Genomic DNA, 21,026 nt, shown 5'->3' on the forward strand with positions numbered 1-21,026 from the left:
GGCTGCTGTGTTGTCAGTAATTAGCAGCTCTGATTTCGTTATGGCTGGGACTGTGTTGATGCAATGAGGGAGGGCTGTGCTTGATGGATGGAAATGGATGGAATGGGAGATGAACTCTCAGCAGCCAAGCAGGGCTCAGTTATTTCACATGAGGGGAAAGAGGGAATGATCCTAGCTGCTTTTGTGCAGTGGGAAGTGCTGTTTGTTTGCAAAGCTCCATAGAACAGCTGTTACTGATTATAGTAGGTGGTGAGAGATTAGGTTGCTACTTCTGGCAGCAACTTTCTAAATTTGTCATTGAGGTGTTTCCATTGCCTGCAATGACAATTTCATCCTCTGAGAAGCTTGTGGGGAGGTGGGGTTTTTCCCTAGTGACCTGATTCCTTCCAGCAAATACTGAACTGAATTTGAGTGATGCTAGAATTAACAAGTTTGTTTCCATGGAAATCTCTTCGACTTGGCTGTTGCTGTACTTTGAGGGCTCTAAGAGTTTGTAAGGTGAACAAATGAATGCACTGGTCTTTTCTAAGGCACCCGTTCTGAGTATTTCTGTGTGACTCCCATAGCAAGAGCAGCTGTCTCACACTGCTGGAAGTATTCTCCCTTCCCTGCCAAACTAATCTTGCTCTCTTCTCTGCCCACAGTGTCTGCCATTACAGCCGCCTCTTCTGGGAATGGGGGGAAGGTGTCAAAGTGCACGACTCTCAAAAAAGACAAGATCCAGAGAAGCTATCAAAGGAGACTGTCCTGTCTTTCATCCAAGCCCACTACCCCTAACCCTGCTCTCTTGAGGGTGCAGGGAGGGGCTGAGCCCAGCTTGGACTCTTCAGGAACTGATGGGACTGGGAAGGCTCCACATCTTCTATCCTGGTATTCTCCAGAGTTGATTTCCTGGAGATGAAGGAACCAGAGGGTGGTATGCAGAAGGCACAGGATGAGGCTTTACCCTGGTAGTGTATATAAGTACAGCCCAGATAGCACCTGGTGCCAGAGTACCCAAGGTGACTCCTGGAGCTGAGGCCTAATGTCCTTTTGTCCTGACGTACTGCATGCATGAGGCCAAAGGGCTGACAGCTTTCTTTGCTCCTGTTCAAACATTCTGCAGGGTTTGTGGAGCTCTGTGTATGCCAGAACTCCTCAGGTTTCTGCTTCTCTTGCAATGTGGGAAGGAGTAGAGATGTTTTGATGGCAGAGCTGAGCAATTGCACATTGAAGCAGCCCTGCATTGCTCCCGGCAGCTGTCTCCTTGGCCTTGTCAAAGGCTTTGACTACAGTGGAGGGTGTTAAGTCTTTGGTGAGCTGTGGGCAAAAGTTATATATTCTTGTTGGTGTCTCTAACACTTCTGTTTATCAAGGCACTCAGCTAGCCACTGGCAATTCTTATCTATGGTTCCCTGTTGAACAAAGGCCAATGCAGGTGTGGCACAGATCTGATATGCTTACACCTCTGCAAGCTGCTTTGATAGGGATTTCCCCTCTCCAGGTTAGTGACTGATGCCAAGCCAGAAGTCTGGGACTAATTTGTGAAAATGTACCATGGTTGGTGTATGTGCTTCATGGTACTTCTGAGACCAAGGTGTTTTGATTCTTGGTACTTAATATTATTACCTAAACCTTCAGGGAGGAATAGATGTGGGAGGGAAGACACAGAAAAGCTAAGATGCTGAAGTGTCTGGAAGAAATGATGGGAATTTCTAACTTTAAAAAGACCTAGGACTTCAATAGAAAGATATCTTGACTTTACCCATGCAGGTTAATCAGAAGCAATCCTTGTCCCCTGTGGCAATGGAAAGGTTACTAGACTTTCCCTTTAAAATACCAGAGTGGCTTTGAAATCCTCTGTATCTCATTTGGCTCTGGAACTGCATCTGAAGTGAAGGCACAGAGCTGAGAAACTTTCAGTTTGGCATTTGTGTCAAGACTTCTCCATGCGCTTCTGTGCCAGGCTCAAAGTTGGCTTCTGTTGCATCTTTTACCTTTACTTCTGACTTCCATGGTACTTTGCCAAGTCTTCCACATAGGTCAGAAGGTAACACGTAGTTGAATGCTTTTGGACAAGCAGCAAGATAGTCCCCTTTTTTAATTTTGGGTTTTTGGGGGTTTTTTTGTTAGTTTTTTTTTTTTTTTGTTTGTTTGTTTGTTTTTTGTTCTTGGCTTGTTTTTAAACACAGATTGGAAGTAGGGAGAAAAGTGATTTAGGGGTTTGTCTGAACTGTGCCTTAAGGAAAGCTATAGTTCTAGAATCTATAGCAGTTGTTTAGACTGTGTCTTTTTCTCCACATCCATATGAATGATTTGAACAAGCCTGTGCAGCAAAACAGAAATTTTGATTTAGACACAGGTCTGTCAAAGTAGTTGAAGGACTGCAATCCTCTTGGCTGATCTGCAGACTCTCTCCACTCTCAAACTTTGGTAAGACATGTATGAAAGAAACAGTGGCTCTTTCCCCCTAAAAAGAGGTGTGTCATTGGTAGCTTTGTCTTGGCAAAGGCACTTCCATGAGGAATGGGGGGTGGAATCTCTCCCAGGGGGCAATAAAGTACCTCAACCCCTGGTGTCCAGGCCTGTATACAGTTGGCTTTTTAAACCAACCATCAGTTTGAGTTCTAAAGACCTCGGTGGATTGCACTGAGGCTGTTTCAGTGCCAGTAAAGCATGCTGCTCCCTCTGCCAGGCTCCTTCACAGAGTGTTTTGTCCTCAGCTCAGAACTTTGACTACTGTGGGCTAGAAGAGTGACTAGGAAGTAGGATCAGTGTAGACCTTGGAGGGTACAAAAAAACCTGATCAGTCTGCAGGCTAGCTTTCATGAATGGATACTTTGTTTACTCAGTTGTCTCTAGTTCCTCATTTTAATTTGCTTTTATTTTTATTTTTGATGCACTCAAACTTGATTCTAAATCTCCCTTCAAGTCTGCAAGCATGAGCCACCAAGCTACTTGCTTCCCTGCTGAGGGATTTTGTTGGGAACGGTGGGTGAGGAAGGTCTTGCTGAAGGGAGTGTATATATATGTTAATTGCACAATGTATTGTTACTAGGCTTTGTATTATTTTGTGTTGACTTCTATGCTTTCATGTTCTATAACCAATACAGCCCCTTTAGTTCACAGCAGTGCTTCTTTCCTTTGCTTCCCACAAAATTTGGGCCAGCAGTATCTGTCAGTGTGGCAGCAGAGAAGTACCATCAGAGTTAAATTTTCAAGGCAGTCCCTTTTAAAGGTTTTTGTGGCAAGTTTAGAGCAGTGGAACAAGAGGGCATTACAGGGGACAGTCTCTGGCACTCTGATGGATGGGTAGGCTCTTGTTCCACTCAAAGTACATTCCAGGCCGCAAACAGATCAGTAACCCACTGTTGAGAGCTCACTGACCAGGGGGTTAAGTGCCTAACCTAGTCTAGGCTTACCATGGTGCAATGTGTGGCAGTGGGGAGATAGTAGGATGAGAATAAAGCAGTGGCTGAGAAACAGGACAGAACAGGGGGAAAAAACCCCAACCAAATAAACAAAACAGGTAATTAAAGGGTCAAATTATTTTATTTAAAGCTCTATAGAAGCACTTACATCTCTGGGGGTTGATAGTAAATTGTCTTCTGCAAATGCTGATTCTCAAAGGCACAAAATGGTTATTAAGCTCTGATGCACTGGAGAGGTAGGCAGATCATCTCACAGCCCAAGCACCCCAATCTCAATGTGGATGCTACCCACTTGCAGAGATACTGACATCCCATCTGTTTTTGTGGAGGTAGGCTTCCTTTGGTCCTGGAAGTCAGCGTGGAGGAGGAAGCATCTTTAGCTCAGCTCTGGGAACATATAAAATCACGGTACCTACAGATTACCCTTTGAATCAATAGCTTGGTCCCCTCAGTTTATGACTGTGTCACAGGAGCCAAGGTGTATATTCCACCTGGGCTGGGCAGAAAGCACCTGTCTGCAATCACAAAGGTCCTCTTCAAAAGGGAGAATGTATTGCCTTCCTGGATCAGGCTGGATGGTCCTGACTGTGTTTTGGCTAAGATGGCACTACCCTGAGCTCTGCTTGACCTGATTTCCAAGAGCAAGTGTGCTGTGATTTCTGGTTTGTTTCCTGTCCTCCTCAATTTGCAGAGAAAAATCTTCCCTACAAAAAGGCTTGAAGACAATAAACAAGAACAGTAATTTGAAATGCTGATCCTCACCCTTGGGGGAGGCACAATGCTGAGCAGAGGAAGAGCTCCTTGCAGGAGTCATTTGTTGAGCAGGGGGAATTCTTGAGTGCAATCACATCGTCCAGCAGGCGTAAATAAGAGCAATCAGCAATGCCATGGCCACAGCAAGGGCAGCATTCTTGCGATTTTTCTTATGAAGCACACTCAGTTCTTTCTCTAGGAAACAAACAAAAGACTGTGAAGGTTCTTCATGTTGCAGCTACACCTCATTTCAAAACCCTCCTACAAGCACAAAGCTACCTTGGCCACAGGCAAAAATTTTGGGAGCAGTACACAAAGCCGCCAATTATGGAATGTGCTGAATGGGAAGTAACTGGCCAAACTAGCAGGAACCTTTTCATTTGTTCTCATCCTGACACTTGTGGTAGCTGTGCTTGGGAATACTTTACTGCCAGACCAGTTCCTGTTAACAAATGACACTGCTATAGGCCTCTACTAAGGATGGACTGTGTCATTAGAATAACTGCTTGTTCCCTAAGAGAACGAAGGAGACAGGAGGGCAGAGAGCTATTTCTACTATCTTCTAAATGTAACAGCCCTGGTAGCTTCTTTCTAGTGCTAAAACTTAAATACAACTGTGGCCACCTTTGAATTGCAGAATCTGTGTTTCATTACAGCTCAGAAGGATCAGTGTGGAAAAGGTCTGAGCCTGGACACTTATTCTGTTGGAGTCTGAAGCTCTTTGGAGATAGGTAAACCAGGGTAAAGGTAAGCAACCAAAGAACCACAGATGCAGGGAAAGGAAGACACTGGCTACTTCAAGTATGGAGTCTTGCTGATCTCCATTTCTGTCTGGTTCCCTTTACAAAGATGAGAACCCCACTCCTGCTAGTTCTGTTCCACAAAACTTTGCTGGCTGGTACAGGCAAGTAGTGAGGCCTCCAGCCTTGGACATTGCATGGCCAAACAGCACTGTTTGGCAGGCAAGGTTGGGTGTGGACTGTCTCCAGAGACACTGCTTTTGTTGCCGAGTTCATCTGCAGAGACTTCACAGGTTACTGCCTCTACAGTTTGAACAAGCAGCCTCCAGCAGTTCCCCCAATGGTGTTGGTAATCAAAAGAGACTTTTAGCTGTTCTTTCTGCACCATTCTTCACCTAATACAAGCATTTGCATGCAAACCACAGAGCAATCTGCTTGAATCTGTGAGGCCACAGAAGAGGTGACAGGGTCACATAATCTCATGCACAGCACTGCCAGCTTAAACTGATGCTGACAATGCCATTGTCAGCAGTTGCAGTCCATGGCCTCAAGTGCATCAGCTGGAATAAGGAAAGATTTAATCAGAGGCCACAGCAGTGATATCACTGTTAGGTGAGGCTGTTGCTGCTGTCTGAGCTGCTGTCAGACTCCTCTGCTGATGCCAGCAGGGTTGGCTGACTGCTGGCTGGTAAAGGGGTGGCAGCAATTTTCAGTCTTCTGCTGTCTCTAGTGGTAGGCCCTTAGGGAACAGCTTTCAGTCTGTTTAAAGTAACGGTTAGTCTTCTGGAAACAGTCATCTAACATTTGCTGGCCATACCCCAGCTTTCAACACTCTAGACCTAAAAGAATACTTGTGCCTCTTTCCCTTCCATGAGCTCTGCTGCTTGCACAGCTGCAGAGTACTGCCAAGCAGGTAACACACTGATCAATACCAGGAGCCTGAAGATGTGCAAAGCAGCACCTCTAGTGGAAGAGCTGTCAGATGTGGTATCTCAGACTTTCATTCTCACTGTCTACAGCAGGACTTGCACCAAGGAAAGACTGTGGCTCTAGAAGGGCAAGAAGCACATCAGTGTGATTTGCTATGCTCTTGTGCTGAGTGGCCTCATAAATTGATGCAGTAAGAACCTTCCCCAAGGAAGGTATACTTTGCTTCACCTCTGATAGCACTTGCCTTCTTGCTGCTTCTAGGAAAACAAAAAAATGATTGGGGGGTGGGATGTTAAAAGCTACTCAAGCCAATCTGTTAGCTATGATTATCTGAAGACTGGTAATTTGGGGTATGTGGAGGGGACATTTTCTCTCCTTTGTTAGATGATCCTTGTTTTTCCCTATGGAAGTACAGCTCAAGCAAGAGGATGCAGACTCCTATTATAATATGCTGACTACATTTCCATTAGTCTATCTCCCTTTGAATGAAGCTAAATTCAAAGGCAGAAGTCAGAGGTGGCAGGAGCTTGAAGACAAAGCTAAGCTGCAGCACTGATCCCATCCTGCCCAGAGGGACCATTTTTAATGAAGCTCTTACCATAGTCGTCAGCTTTGGTCATTAGTAAGTTTCGCTCTCTCTCCAGGGACTTTCTGTAATGAGAAGAGGAGTTCATTACCTGCGAGGCACAACACAGCCTATTTCTTTGCTTACATGATGGAAGAGAGACTGTCCCCACTGCTGGGGATATCTGCTAAGAGGATAAGCCCCTCCTTCCTGTTGGAAGCATGACAGTTTAGAAACACTCAGTTGTGCAAGGAAAGAGATGCAGCATTTTAGGTTATTTTTCCCTTCTTATCTCTCCTTTCAGTGTAGTGTAGGCAAACACCTAGAAAGGGCTCTTGGGTCAGTCCCCTACTCTAGTTCTCCCTAGGTTAGGCAGGAATTTCTGACACTGCTATGGGATGGGGAAGGGTCCTTACATGCTCTCTGGAGGATCCTGCCCCTCCACCACATCAAGGTTAGTGCTAGAACAGTAATTCTTCTCACCATTTGAAGCTGGGATCCCTTTGTCAGAGGTATCCAATTTACAGAAATTGGTGAACTCAAGAAAACAAGCTAATCCAAGCCCAGTACTAACAACTTAAACTACCTGTCATTAGACTGAAGATCTATAACAGTAATAGTTATAGATCATAATATATAGTAAAGACTAATAACAGTAAAGACTAAGGCCAACCCAGCCCTTGTCTTAAACTGCATAACATGATTAATTAATATAGATCTTAAAAAATAAACCCAAAATAAAAATCCTGAAAGCAGCAGTGTTTCCAGTATGGCAGTAAGGACATGGTCAGTCCTTTCAGACTATGCACATAAATAAATATGCACTAACAAATTATGTCCTGGTTCAGAGAAGGCAGGAAGTGTAACGGAGTTTGTTGTTCCCCTTGGGGCACAGCAAGAACAGCCTGTAAGAGGAAAAAGATCCAAATGTATGTGTACAGATAATTAAGTGTAAGGGAGTGCAAGAAAGCAGGTTATGTCAGGAGCAGCAGGGGAAGAAAGGGCTCTTAAAGAAAACTGGGGAAAGGCAAGGTGGAGGAGGAAGTGAGAAAACAGATTTACCAACATGACTGAGCTGCTACTTACGAATTTGCAGAATTGTGAAAAGAGTCAAGGGAAGAATTTTTGAGAATGAGACATGAAGAAACCATGACAAATGAACTTCAAAGTAGAAAAGCAGAGCTCCTCTTTGTGTGCTATGCACTGAATCAATAATTTTGATCACGGCACCTTCCCTCCAGGGTTGTTCAAAGGGTCTGGAATAGGACAATGGAAGTTCTGTTTCTATTTCCATAAAAGCTGTAAAATTCATAGAAGGCCCCAAGGACCCTAATTCATAATTCTTTGCTCTAGGTCCTATATTTCGGACAGAAACCATCATATAACCCATCCTGTCAAGTTAACACAACTGTAGGTTTGGTTGTTGGCCACCTAAGTACCAGATAAAGAATACAGACAGTAAACAAGGAGAATTTGGGTCAGAAAAGGATTGGTGAGATGAGGAGCTAAAGAAATAAGGGACAGGAAGAGACAGGACCCCGCCTAAATATGGATGGGGATATAAAACTCCATTAAAGGAAGAAGGGGGAGTGCAAAGGAGAGTTTAACAAAGAAGTTAAACTGAGTCTGATAAGTATCGGGGGAGGGAGACATTGCTGTTACTATGATGATGAGAATCCAGGCCAAAGTCCTTGCTTGAGTCCCAGCTCTAGAAGCCAACAGTTGCTGCCTCTACAACAGCCACAGATTTCAGGGGAATTGTCCCTCTTAGCTTTCCCAAGAAAAGCTAGTGTGTCAATGCATCTACATCCAGACACATAAGCAACACAGACACAGGTATTTTCCTTCAGTGCCTTTTGCAGCTGGATCCCAGCCTGGTTTGGCCCCCAGTAGCAGTCACTGCACAACTCCCTGATTGAACCTTCAGCTGAAGGTGGCTTCAGCAGCAGTGTGCAGAAAACCTTTGCCAGACTCAGAGTAGGTTCATGACAGGCCAGGAGCCAGGTCTGCAAATAAACTGGCAAGTTTCAGGTGCTCCTTGTCTGGTTGTGGCACAGATTAGAGTCAGGCTGTTAATAAGATACAGCTCTCTAGATACATATAATCACTGCACTTCTCACAGATAAAAGTTCCCCAAGAAAGCTCCAAGCTGTGGGAAGAGAGTCTTATCATGGGGAAACCACACATTTCCAGCCCTTCAAGAGCCCTTGCTTGGTCCAACAGCAGGATGACAGCTAAGCTGAAGTGCCTATACACAGCTGTGTAAGGAGATGGTCAGCAATACCTTCCTTCGGGGCTGAGCTTCTCCCTGCGCAGTTTAAGATCCACCTCTTCCATGCTCTGTCTGCAGCGTGCTAGCTTCTCCTCCAATCCATCAATCTGAAAAACACCACACCAGTCACCATAATTTCTTCTCCCAGCTTACAAGGACTCATTCCCATTCAGATGGTGGCAGCTCAGCCAGTACTCTAGCCCAGACAACTAACATCATCATCCTAGACACAGCTAATTGATACTGCCTATTGTGTGGCTGGCCAGCAACCTTTTGCTAGGATCTGATCCTGTTCCACCCTGTTCTAGTTTCTTTGCATGTGGGTCCACAAGCAAAGGTCTGATCTAAGGTATCTTTATGCAATTAGAGGATAAAAAGAGAGACACTGGCCTAAACCAAGCCTGAAGGACAGGGTCTTGATTTAGCACTGTGAATAGATGCAGAAATCTACAAAGCACCCTCAGCTGTCTGATTGGATGAAGAGGGAAAAAAGGCATACCTCCAGTCTATTTTACCCAACTGTATCTATAACAGCAACAGGAGACTGCACAGTATGCTCAAGACAGCATTTGCCACTGCCTCCTTCAACCCGTAGCAAGTGTTGGCAGCAACATGTTTCCCTGCACAAAAACACTGGTGGTCTCCTTGTGTCTTCATCAAGCATCCTGACAGCCACCCCTATGTCTTCCTGTGGAGGGGAGTGCCACAGCTAAGCACAGGAGGGTTGATTTCCTTGTTTGCAGACTGCCCAGGAGGGAATCCTACCATGGGCAACGGTTCTGGGAGTCATTCCTCTCTTCTGCCTGGCAACCACAGTGTAGACATCTCAAGAAAAACTTTTGTCTTTCAAGCTTGCTTCCAGCAGGGAAACACTGAGATTAATCAGACAATATGAACACAACAACCTAGCCTAAAAGAAAACGGCCTCGGTGCACTAAGGTGGCAATGACCCCTCTTTTGAGTTACTTATTGCAACACTTCCGCTGTGCCTGGCTTTCTGGGAAACGCTAAGGCTGGCAGCATGGCCTCCCTGTGGTGGGAGCCTTCACACACCACATGCTAAGAGGCAGCACAGTCCCAGGTAAAGGTGGAATGAGCTGCCTGGACACCAGCCTCAGAGGCAGCCTAGAGCACAAACACACTCATAAGGCGTAATAAGGGAAACAAAATCAAAGGTAGTGATTAATTATTGCTGCTTTGGGATCAGCTCTGTTCTGATCAGCTTAATCAGTTAATGTTAATGAGTTCGTTAACAATCTCACACCTTCTGCTCAAGAAAGGCAGGCAGGCATTATAACTAAGAGGGATGGGAGAGAAGAAGCTTGACATAAACCAGACCATGAAAAGAAGTTTAACCAGTCAGTTAAATAGTCTGGAAGGAGCACAGCAGAGCTGGGGAGAGGGACACATAAAACAAGACTCAAATAAATCTTTGATTTATCAGCTAGCAATTTCAAAGTCATGGGTTATTAGGCAATTCTGCCAGTGCTCAAAATGCCAAACTCCCCAGAGGGACGTGCACAGCTTCCTGAGCCCAAGGGAAGCACCAAGGCATATCACCTGATCCCAAAGCTCAGGGAATAACACTTTTGTGTTTGGCAATACTTGGGTTTGCCTGTCCTCCTCCAGCTGTTAACCAGCTGTTCATCCACTACAACTCAGTCAGCATGATGCATTGCCCCAGTCTGCTTCAGGGCCAAGAAAGGACTTCACTCAGGCCAGCTCTGACCACACTTATCAGCAAGTTAATAGCAGGGTGTGGTACAGCAGAGGTGGGGTGTTGGTCCAGTCAAATTTAAGAATTACCATCTCCCTCACCAGTTCCTACCATTTGCAAATGGCTGTTTCTGCTCCCTTAGCTGTTGGAAACCCTTATGTGCACACACAGGAAAAGATGCTTCAGCATGTGTTACCTGGCTCCTCTTTAGCCTGTTAAATTATTACAGTGAACCATGGCTTCTCTGGAAATACATTTAAAAATAATGTTAAATAATACCTTAATGAATTAATGAGAGCTTTAGTTAGTCAGCTGTCAACCTCACCACTAAATTATCCATGCTACTGCACTCCAATTCTCTCCTCCATGCCTGCTCCTCCTCCTCAGCTGGCAGTTGCTCTCACTAGTATGTTCTCTACCCATACCTAAGAGACTTCAAGAGAGTATATTCTGCCCATCTTTGTCAGTGCTTTTACTTTCTGCTGACTAAAAATTTCCAGATTCCACATAATACTTTAAAATTTCAACTGGTTTTACTGCTCTTAAATCAAAACCCAAGTTAGGGTCCCCTGCTGGAGAGCAATAATTTGTTAATAAACCACATGCCCCAGAACTGCACCATCAGCTGTGCTGACCTGGGGGAACAAGGGATAAAAAATAACCAGGGAAAAAAAAAAAAAAGCAAGGAAAGGAGGAACAGGAAGAACATGCTGAATTCACTGCTGAATGAAATATACTTTTCTTTCAGAACCTCACTACTTCTTTTCTTCTGGCTAGCCTGGATTTTGTGGAGTTATAAGGAAGGACAAGAGTGAGGATTCACAGATGTTACACATTCACTGTGCCTCAGCTTCCCCACTTATAAATTAAGACAATATAATTGCCTCCTGAAGGCAGCTCATTAGAGTAAGAAGCCTCAGACACCAACCCAAACTATGGGCAGAGCACTATCTTGATATGTCAGTGCCACTGCCTTGCTTGGCATTTAGGATCTGCTCCTGCAAGCCAGGAGTCTCTCAGCAACTCAGCCATCCTGGTAACTCTTTAACTGCAGGACAAAACAAAAACAGAAACAGAAAATAAACACGGGGGAAAACAAGAGTAATGCCTGGGAACTACTGATTACTCTCTGGGTTGCTGAGAAAACTCCTAGAGGGGGGCCATAGTCTGTAAAATTGTAGCACAAGAAAATCTGCAGAGCTTTGCCTTAATTCCCTGCTGCAGCTAGTTCTCCAGGAGACCAATCCTAGAAGCAGGTGCCCTGAGCTTGCTGTGGATGGAAAGCTTTCCCTCCTACTAAATAATACATGACGTTAGTTAGGGTACATACCTGGGCATGCTGGAAGCCCACAGGAAAACAAAGAGCCAAGCCTGCTTTGCTGAACTACCCCCTGAACTTCACACTGCCTTATATCTTCAGTGGGAATCTCAGCACAGTACCTCCTAAGTTGCATAGATGAACCCTTCCTCCTTTTAGCTCTCCTTTCCTCTGTGGGACAGAGTTGAAATGCAGGAAGCTGAAAGCTCACATGACAGCCCCTCAGGTTCACACAGATGGTAGCAGTCACAGGGGTTTCTTCACAGCAACATCTTTAAGTAGTTCCAGTTAAAAAGGGGGAGTGAAACATGTGCTTCACATCCAGGCCACAGATCTGGGCACACACAGCTGCCCTTCTGAAGCTCCTCAGAAGACACTCCAGAAAGTCAAGTCCCAGTAGCTTTGGATGCATACAGGGATATAAGACCACGTGCTTCCTTTGCTCCACAGTTATGACAAGGCATTCAGCTATTTTTGCTGAATTCTGGTAAGACTTGCTCATGATCTGGAAACCCTTTTAAACCAGAGAGACCTGGAATGGATTTCAATCCAAACTGACTTACATGCTTATTTCAAATTCCATTTGTTTGGACCATCTTGGGCAGGGAGCCTGAAATGGCTCACATAAAGGCTAACAGAAAAGTGAAAAAGAAGCAGCTTTGCTTATAGAATTGAGCTGGATCCCATTTAATACATTTTGCAGTGAATTAATGAAAGCTTTCTTTTCTGCAGAAACGCTAAAAGTGCTTTTCAAGAACCGGCAACCACCTTCTGCTTTTATGAATTCCCTAATTAAGATACTGGCAAAGAGCCATATCACACATAAGCTGACATCCAACAGCATTAGGTAATGAGGTTTTCATCTTCTGACCCTCATAAAACAGATCAAAGCGAACTGAAAAGGTGGGGGCAAAGCCGAAAACCCTCCCCTGAGCAGTCTTTACGTGCCTTGTCACCTGCCAGCACTTTTGAGCCATTCTTTCAGAGAAGAATTAATGGCTCCTGCATCCACAAATTTGGCTGGATTATTAAAATCAGTCCAGCAGAGACAAATTTTGTTTAAATTCAAGTGCTAACTTGCTGTTCATGGACACACTTCCTTTTTCTCCATGTTCTTGGAATCATTTTGCACACTAGAAAATCATTTCACAGACATTCGACCCACAGCATGCTTGGAAATATTCACCAGACAAACTATTCACAGCAGAGGATGATCCACCAGCAAGATGACTCCTAAAGAAAAACCCTGCGTGTTACTAAAGGAGGAAAGGCTGAATCCTACCTACACCTCCTCCTTCAGCTTTGCAGGGACCATTTCACTAGTCAGCGCATCCTGCCTCAATCCAGACCAGTGGCTTTGCAGGCCCACACACAGATGTGACCACAGAACATGTGAGCCAGATTTTTGAAAACTTCTGCAAGAACAGCTTAACTAAGTATAAACTGTGTCGGTCTTTTCCCTATTCTTTATGCTCTTCTATACACACTGCTCAGCCATTACCCTGTCAGAAGCAGCAACACATGTAACAATGCTTTCTAGAAACACACCTGACATTTTGCTGCCCATGCACTGCCTTTAAGCACTTTTCTGCTTATCTGATTTGGTTTTTTTTCTGTTGCTGCCTGACCTGCAAGTATATTCTTAATGGTTACAATATCCTTTGCAAGAAGTTTCACAGCAGGTTATGGGAAGAACCTCCTGTTTGTTCTGAGCTGGTCAGCTGCTGCTTTCGATAGCCCTAACTTTCTATTGACAGTGTATGGTTATTGTTATAAATGCAAAGGCAATTTCGGGTTATATAAAAGAGAAAATTTATTATCAAACAATAATAAATTCGAACAAAGAGAAAAAACCACAATAAAATAAGCAGCGCAGCGCTGGGTGGACAGGGTCTATACGCAAGGTATAGATGCTCCCAAATCCACACTTGAGAGTCCTTTGGCCTGGGTTTTTATAGGAAGTTTGTGTCCCAAGGCCAAATTCCAAGCAGGCACCCTTTGCTAAGAGGTTCTTAATTGTTCGAAGAATAGATTTCCTGGCACCGGAGAATAGGGTCAATAGACGTTGGGCAGAGGCTCCTCATATGTAAAGAGGTCCAGGATGTCTTTTTGATATCATTTTGGTCCGGGCCATTAGGGTGGAGTGGTGGCACCCATCCTGGAGCTGATGGCTATCTCGGCTGGCTCCTCTTCCTTTGTCTAGTTTCTCCATTTCTCCAGCACAGGTGGGCAGGGCAGAGGTGCTCAGGCTCGGCGATATCTCGCCCGGGCCTGTTCTTTTGTTTGTTCGATGGCCCGTGTCCTGTTCATTCTTTCGGGGCTGATGTGCCTGCTTGCGATTGTTATCTGGGTGCTTGGCTGCAATCTGTTGCTTTGGAAGAGAAATCCTGCCTCGACCTGGAGGAGGATTTCTCATTCCATATTTTCATCATTTACAATTACATATACTTTATTTAAACCTTTTCTTTCGAATTTTTATTCATCTAATTCTTTATTACAGTTATTCTTTGTTTAAAGCTACAAATAGCATGCAGAAGATACAGAACTATATTGGGTCCCTTGCAGTCATGTTTTCCAGCTTGAAAGGACCTGGAGTGCTTGGTAGGTTCTTGCATAGAAGTTCTCCACACCTTTGGTCATTCATGTCACTCTCTTCAGCTAATTCCATTTTCAGTATTTTGTTACCGAATGGACTGGTCTTGCCAGTTTCATTTTCCTGATGAGTTTCCTCAAGCAAGTCCTATGCAGCTCAGCATTGTCAACAGGGCTGCCTGTCAAAATACTAGAGCTCTATGAAAGAAGTGGCATGAATTTAAACCACCACAACATTATGGAGACCCATTTATATCTATTTAAAACAGATCATATCAATTACATCTGCAATTTGTAAGTGCAAGCAAATCTGATAAGTGCCCATATCAAAAATTGCATTCATTTAGCATCATGACTTCAGTTAAACAAGCATGACTGCCTAGATGAGGCCTTTCAAAGCCAGTCATGCATCATGTCATATTAAGACTCATTTGAAAAGTTTTCTCTACAATCATAACAGCTCAGAAGGTAATACTGAACAGAATAATTTTAAATTATGAATCAAGTATCATAGTTGTCATGCAAACAAACACAGCCCTCTCTTCCTCTGGCATAAAGGGATGGTTTTTTCTTCCTTGCTAACCTCTCTTCAGGAGTGTTCTCATCACTGCAAATGGAAAGAATTTAATCTTGTAGTAGTGTCTTTGCACAGAGATTTTCACCTCTAACACACAAAAACTAGTAATTCTACAATCCTTTCAAAACTAGTATGTTCTATCATGATGTTGAGAGTTAGGTGTCCTTTTTTTTGTTGTTTGTTTTTTTGCTTTGTTGTTCTGGCCTGCCCGTGGAATTTGTACCCATTAGTTGCCGAGACTGTGGGTACTTAGTGGGTGCTCAACAAAAGGCAAAGAGTAGCCGGGCCCGGGCGGGGGGGGGGGGGGGGGGGGGGGGGGGGGGAAGGGGGCAGGAAAGGAGGGTGGGGACAGTTTTTGGCTGGCTTTCTTCGGCCTCAGTGGAAGACATTCGTTTTCTGGGTCATGGAGCTGCTGAGAGAAGGGAATTTCGCCATCACCCAGATGGAGCTGCTGCTTCTTCTCCTTCTTCCATCTTTGCTGGTTGGCCTCTCACCCCCCGTCCTGCCAGGACGTGTGGCAGTGCCAGGCACCGCCGCGGAGATGCTGATCCACCTCATCCACCGGCCCAGGATCCCAGCTCATTCCTGCTGTTCCAGCCGACTGTTCCTCAGAGCCCTGCAGGAGCACTGGGACTGCCCGCCCGAGGGGCTTTGTGAAACAAAGCCTCTCCTCCATCCCGTCTCAGCCGAAAAGGCTGTCCCGGGGTCCCTGGTTCTGTTTTCTTGTTATTGTTGTTTGTTTGCCTGGTTATACTAGTAAAGAACTGTTATTCCTATCCCCAGATCTCTGCCTGAGAGCCCCTTGATTTCAAAATTATAATAATTCGGAAAGAGGAGGTCTACATTCTTTCATCCCAAGGGAGGCTCCTGCTCTCCCTAGCAGACACCTGTCTTCTAGAACCAAGACACATGAAAACTTCTAAAAAAATCCCAAAACCTAATCTAAAGCTACTACAAGTCCTCAAACACTTTGCAAGAATTTTCTGTGGCAGGTAAAATCAGTCCCTTCTCATTCTGTAAGCAGCAGGTCCCTAACAGGCTGAGCCATTTTGCCACCTCTATTTTTGTAAAGTAGGCCCTACCATCTCAGCTCTTACTGTCTGCCACCTCTCAAACTACAACCACAAAAAAACCCCCAAAAAACCCCAACAAAACAAACAAACAAACAAAACAATACAACCAAAAAAAACCCCCCATCACTGTTCAGTTCTCTCTGGTAGGTTCATCATAGGAAGCGTGGACAGTCAGCACACCCCTCTGTACTCCCTTTGATGGTTACACGTGGTTTAGACTGCCCAGAACTGTGTTTCTCTAATGAAAACCTAACCAATGAAACACACCAGAAAATCATAAATCAAACTCCCATTCCACACAGCAGGTTGAGAGGGAATCTCATTAATACATATAAATATCTAGAGCTGGGTGTGAAGAGGTTGGTGCAAAACTCTTTTCAGTGGTGCCCAGTGACAGGATGAGGTGCAGTGCCAAACACAGAAGTTCCACCTCAATGTGAGGAAAAACTTTTTTGTACTGGAGGTGGCAGAACACTGGAACAGGCAGGTTGTAGGGTTTCCGTCTCCGAAAATATTTAAAATCTACCTGGTCATGTTCCTGTGTGATCTGCTCTAGGTGACTCTGTCCTGGCAAGGGGGTTGAATGAGATTGTAATAAATGGAATTGATTTGTGCTAACTAAATTGTAACTGTTATTAAAGTCATTATTAGAAGCAATCAAAAGAATCAGTGTTACAAGGCAGATGCACCCCTCTACAGATATTACGTGTTAAAATTGAGGTACAGGATGTAGTTTGGAAGATAGGTGATGTTCCAAGACAAAAACGGCCTTGAGATGGACAAAATTAAAACGACTTTAGGCATTGGGCCTAAAGATCAGTAAATATAAGACTAATTAGTACACTTACATAACACAATGCTTAGTACGCACACGCAAACCTGTAAGGTTATCCAAAGGACAAAGAGGAAGAGGAGAAGCCTTTGCCAAAAGACCACCAAAAGAAGACTGAAGACCCCCTAACAACAAGTGAGGCATGCGCCATGAAGAAAAGTGACGTAAAGTCAGAAAAATTTGAAATAGGAGGAAACTTATGGGAAACATTTATGAATACGTATAAGCATACAGTATATAAGTTTAGTTTGAAGTGCTTTGTTTTGTACATGAGGTAGGGTGGGAAGCCTCCGTACCCTGGTCGGTTTTGTACATGAGGTAGGGTAACAAGCCCTCCCCGTACCCTGGTCGGTGTTGCTTATGCTTTAACCATACTTAATTACTGTCAAATTATATATATAAATTGTAATTTTTTTTCCAAATTGTATTATTTTACTGTACTGTATTCTTTTATACCAAATTACTATTCAATTTACTAAATTGTATTCATTTTTAATTAAATTGTTATTAACTCAAAGGACCTAGTTGTCAAAATTCTAATTTCCTTTAAAACAAGATGATATCCAGAGGTCTCTTCCAGCCCTAAGGATTCTGTGACTCTCAGTTTTATGTTACTAGCTGATGACACATATATGACATGCCCTGCCATCTCCCTGGCCTTTCCATTCTTGTTACCTTGGTCTGTTGTGCATGTTCTCACCTGAAAGGACTTCAGGGCAGAGAAGTGACCAGTGAGATTCACTCATTCTGCCCCATTTCAGCCATTCAGTGAGGAACGTTCAGGATTTGCTGTCCCCACAGTATCCAAACCCACAGACTTGAAAAGACTTGAGTCCACACAGCACTGTTCAGTGCAAACGCCAGAAAGACATGTGCTTCAGAGAGACCTTAACTAACACAACTCGGTTCTTTAACAGAAATACAAAGCTTCAACAGAGCTCACCAGCAGCCCTCCTGCCACCCACGAGATCACAGAATCACACAATGGGTAAGGTTTGAAGGGACCACAGTGGGTCATCTGCTCCAGCCTCAAGAACAGTCATCCTCAAGCACATGGCACAGGTGGAATCTCCAGTGAGGGGGAGAGATATAGAACACCCAGCCACAATAAAAAGGCAGCTTTGGAAGTGAGGTACTCTTAAACCCCAGGCTTTCCCCTTTCTCCTCGTAGTGATTTACAGGCCCCCCACATGCCGGTTTACCACTGGGCTCCTCTCAAGAAGCAGAAGCACACTGCTGACTTCCGGCGTCGCACGCACACAACAGGGCTTGTGGTCACGGCCCGCCGCAGCACCCCCACGGGCACGCACACACACCCACCGCCCCTCACGGCACTGGCTCAAGGGCTCGGCAGAAGCAAGGACACCACACGCCGTCGCTCAAGGCCGGGAGTAAGGACATGGCTCCAAGCCGCCCCCCAGCCCAGCCACCGCACCCCCCTCACCTCCCGGGCCACGCTTGGCCCCGCTCGCCGCCTGCCCATGGTCCGGCCCCGCCCGGCTGCGCATGCGCAGGGACGCACCGTGCGCCACCGCCTCGGTGCGGGGCCGCGCTGGGCTGGGCGGGGGCCATGTTGGGCGGGGAAGGGGCGGGCGGCGCTGTCTGCCCGCGCTCGTGGGGCCGCTGAGGGCTGGCTTGGGTCTGGCCCTAGATCGGGCCCTGTGGGCCCTCTCGGCGTGGTTCCGACACAGCCGAGGGCGAGCGGCAGCCAGAGCGGTGCCTCTCGCGTTGTTCCAGTGCTGCCTGCATCCTGTTCTGCCCTCTCTAGTGGTAGCGGATGAGGCATGGCTGGGAAGCTGAGGTGGAACTTCTTGGTCATGCTGGTCCTGCCTCTCCGCCGCTCAGAGACCCCGGCTCCCTCGGGTGCTGTCTGGGCAGATCCGAAATGATCAGTCGGTCTTCCCGCAAGTGGAGCCAGCGCATTCCTGGCCACTCCAGACCAGGTCTTGTTGCGCTGGGGCTCGGGAATCACTCGGGAAGGAGCCAACCTCGGAAACACAAGACAAACCTAGAACGACTGCTTTGTGATAAATGGTAAATTTTTTGGACATCAGGAGGAATTTTTTCACTGAATGTTGTCAAACATTGGAACAAGCTGCCCAGGGAGGTAGTGAAGTCACCATCTCTGGAGGTGTTTAGGAAAAGATGATGTGGAACGCAGTGTCATGGTCTAGTTGACATGGTGGTATTTCATCACAGGTTGGACTCAGAGGTCTTTTCCAACCTGATAGATTCTGTGATTGTCTTATTCAGATTGTCCTTGGGGCTTCCTACTCAAACGCTAGTGTTGTGCTAAAGCAGCTGAGGAAAAGTGGGCTCTGTGATCTTCCTGGAGATAGCAGTTTGTGCATGCCAGGCAGTTCAGTGCAAGATGCTAATCATGATGTTATATATGCATGACAACACCTGTTCTGACTAAGAAAACATTTTATGAAACACTGCTATATTGTATTAAAAAAAAAAAAAAAGCAAAAAAAGAAAAAAAAAAGCAAAAAAAAAGCACCACCACTAAAATGCATCTATCTTCAGGGTAGGACATGGCTCCTACATGATGGAGAGCAGCAGCGCTATTTGCTGGCAAAAAAGGAAGGCTGTGCAGCAGCAACATTTATTAGACATACAGACTGAATTTTCATTTTGACTAAATACTCTCTGCTGACTGAAATTTTGCTAGAATGGTGGGTGTGCAGATGCATGTCACATAAGCCATGATAATACTGATACCTCATTAGTGTGTTCCATTTTTCTTTCAAACACACCCCCCCACTTCCTTCATTTTTACTGTGTGAGATAGCATGTGTTGGTAACAGTATCACTCTCCTTTTATATCTGGAGAAAAATTAGGAACAGCTGTACTGTTTTCTGCTTCCCAATGTGGTACTTGACTCTGTGCAACAGAGTCTATACTTCTGAACCCAAAGGAGCCAGAACTCCCACCTCCAACCTGAGACACTGAGATAAGTGCTTTCCAAGCATAAACAGCTAGACAGAAGGCAGTTAAGAAGCTGAATAGGACCCAGCCAGCAGCTCTGGGGAAGCACAGCGTCAGGGGGAGGGAAAAAAATGATAAAGTGGGAGAATGTTATTTTTCCCCCTCTTAGACAGAAGACTTGATTAGTCAGTGTAAATACAATCTAAAAATGCATAGAGGTTTGAAGAAATCCATCTGTTATGGTTTACAATGGGCTGAAATAACCTTTAGTTCAACAGAAAGCATTTTCTCCTTCACAAAGATGAGTATTGACTCAGGGAGGACTGTCAATTCTCATGTACACTTCTCCACAGAGAGACAAACATACACCATTTTATGGGCAGATGACTTTTACCTTTGTTGTCACATCTTTTGGGAAGACAGAAAAGGGGAACTGATTCCTTCCTCACAAGCAAGCCACCATTCCCACCACTGCAAGCAGCAGTTTTCAATTAGTGTATTACTCCTCCTGGCACTCCTGAATCCATCAAGCTGATAACCTCATCATCCCTGTTAACTGATCTTGTGTCTCCGGTTCTGCCCTCAGCTGACATCTTTTCTTCATCCATCCCTGTTATGTCTTCATTTCCTATGTAACATCATTCATGTCATCTACATGCTAAAACAAGAAAGAAAAACTTCCTTTTCCTCTGCTAATTTGTGGTATTCTTGAAACCTGAAGAACAGATCTGAAAGTTTTCCACATGCGATGACATCAGCTTACATGTTTTAGAATATTCACGGACATGAGTATGAATTTTTTTGTATTCATGAGTATGAATTTGAGCTACTCCATATCAAGTAGCTGCTACTGTCAACATGCATTCTAACAATGCAACATTTTCTAAGCTGGAAATCAAAGGTTTTTAGCTTTGAGAGCAATCACATTATGGAACACACCTCCTGCCAGAAAGGTAGGAGGAAAAGAATTGAAATTGTTTTTAGTAGGCTCTGGAATGGGATGGTCTAACAGACAGCCTGTAAGAGGAAGGTGCAGGATAATATATCCAGTAACGAGATCGGATATGGTCCTGGTGAGACCCTGCTCAGTGTCTCTCATTATGCTGTCTCTACTGCATCCTTGCATCCAAAATGAGTCACAAAGTGGTGTTAGAAACTAAAAATACACAACTGTTAGCCTTAACGGAACATTCAGGAGACACTGCACCTACGTGCCCAGAGGCAGGATCACATATACTGATGCCACCCAAGCAGATGTTTTCAGTACCTGTGCTTAACACAGCAGGAATGCTGCCACCTCCTCAGCTCCTGTTAC

General features: G+C 45.0%; 2 protein-coding genes and 1 long non-coding RNA gene across 5 annotated transcripts in view; 2 read left to right on the forward strand and 1 right to left on the reverse strand.

Moving 5' to 3' along the window:
• CMTR1 (cap methyltransferase 1) overlaps positions 1-3,107 on the forward strand; it is a 35,890-nt gene extending 32,783 nt beyond the window's left edge. For both annotated transcript variants that reach the window (XM_023924415.2, XM_023924416.2), the window contains one exon: positions 645-3,107. In XM_023924415.2, the coding sequence (XP_023780183.2) occupies positions 645-777 (133 nt within the window). In that variant the 3' untranslated portion in view covers positions 778-3,107. The remainder of the gene's footprint in view (positions 1-644) is intronic.
• Positions 3,108-3,512: 405 nt separating this feature from the next.
• On the reverse strand, positions 3,513-18,286 carry CCDC167 (coiled-coil domain containing 167). 2 transcript variants are annotated; one of them, XR_015283597.1, is made up of 5 exons: positions 18,224-18,283; positions 8,683-8,777; positions 6,432-6,484; positions 4,173-4,358; positions 3,513-3,797 (listed from the first exon to the last, which is right to left on the reverse strand). XR_015283597.1 is itself a non-coding variant. In XM_086878339.1 (4 exons), exons 1-4 carry the CDS (start codon positions 18,260-18,262, stop codon positions 4,255-4,257), a joined length of 291 nt encoding a protein of 96 aa, XP_086734465.1. In that variant the 5' UTR covers positions 18,263-18,286; the 3' UTR covers positions 3,513-4,254. The 2 variants fall into 2 exon arrangements, 1 of the variants encoding a protein (XP_086734465.1); XM_086878339.1 differs by having other exon boundaries at positions 3,513-4,358; positions 18,224-18,286.
• Positions 18,287-18,408: 122 nt separating this feature from the next.
• The window catches only part of LOC147654968 (uncharacterized), a 28,375-nt gene continuing 25,757 nt past the window's right edge, over positions 18,409-21,026 (forward strand). The window contains exon 1 of the long non-coding RNA XR_015283598.1: positions 18,409-18,813. This is a non-coding gene — a long non-coding RNA (uncharacterized LOC147654968). The remainder of the gene's footprint in view (positions 18,814-21,026) is intronic.

This window comes from Cyanistes caeruleus, chromosome 2 (genome assembly GCF_971803275.1).
Source record: "Cyanistes caeruleus chromosome 2, bCyaCae1.hap1.1, whole genome shotgun sequence".
Classification (NCBI taxonomy): Eukaryota; Metazoa; Chordata; class Aves; order Passeriformes; family Paridae; genus Cyanistes; species Cyanistes caeruleus.

Excerpts from the sequence above, each read along its gene's own strand:
- CCDC167 (XM_086878339.1), bottom strand. The coding sequence starts at position 18,262 with ATGGGCAGGCGGCGAGCGGGGCCAAGCGTGGCCCGGGAG. Across the intron at positions 8,778-18,223 it reads GGCCAAGCGTGGCCCGGGAG|ATTGATGGATTGGAGGAGAA; the intron begins GTGAGGGGGGTG and ends GGTGTTTTTCAG. Across the intron at positions 4,359-6,431 it reads GACCAAAGCTGACGACTATG|AGAAAGAACTGAGTGTGCTT; the intron begins GTAAGAGCTTCA and ends TTTGTTTCCTAG.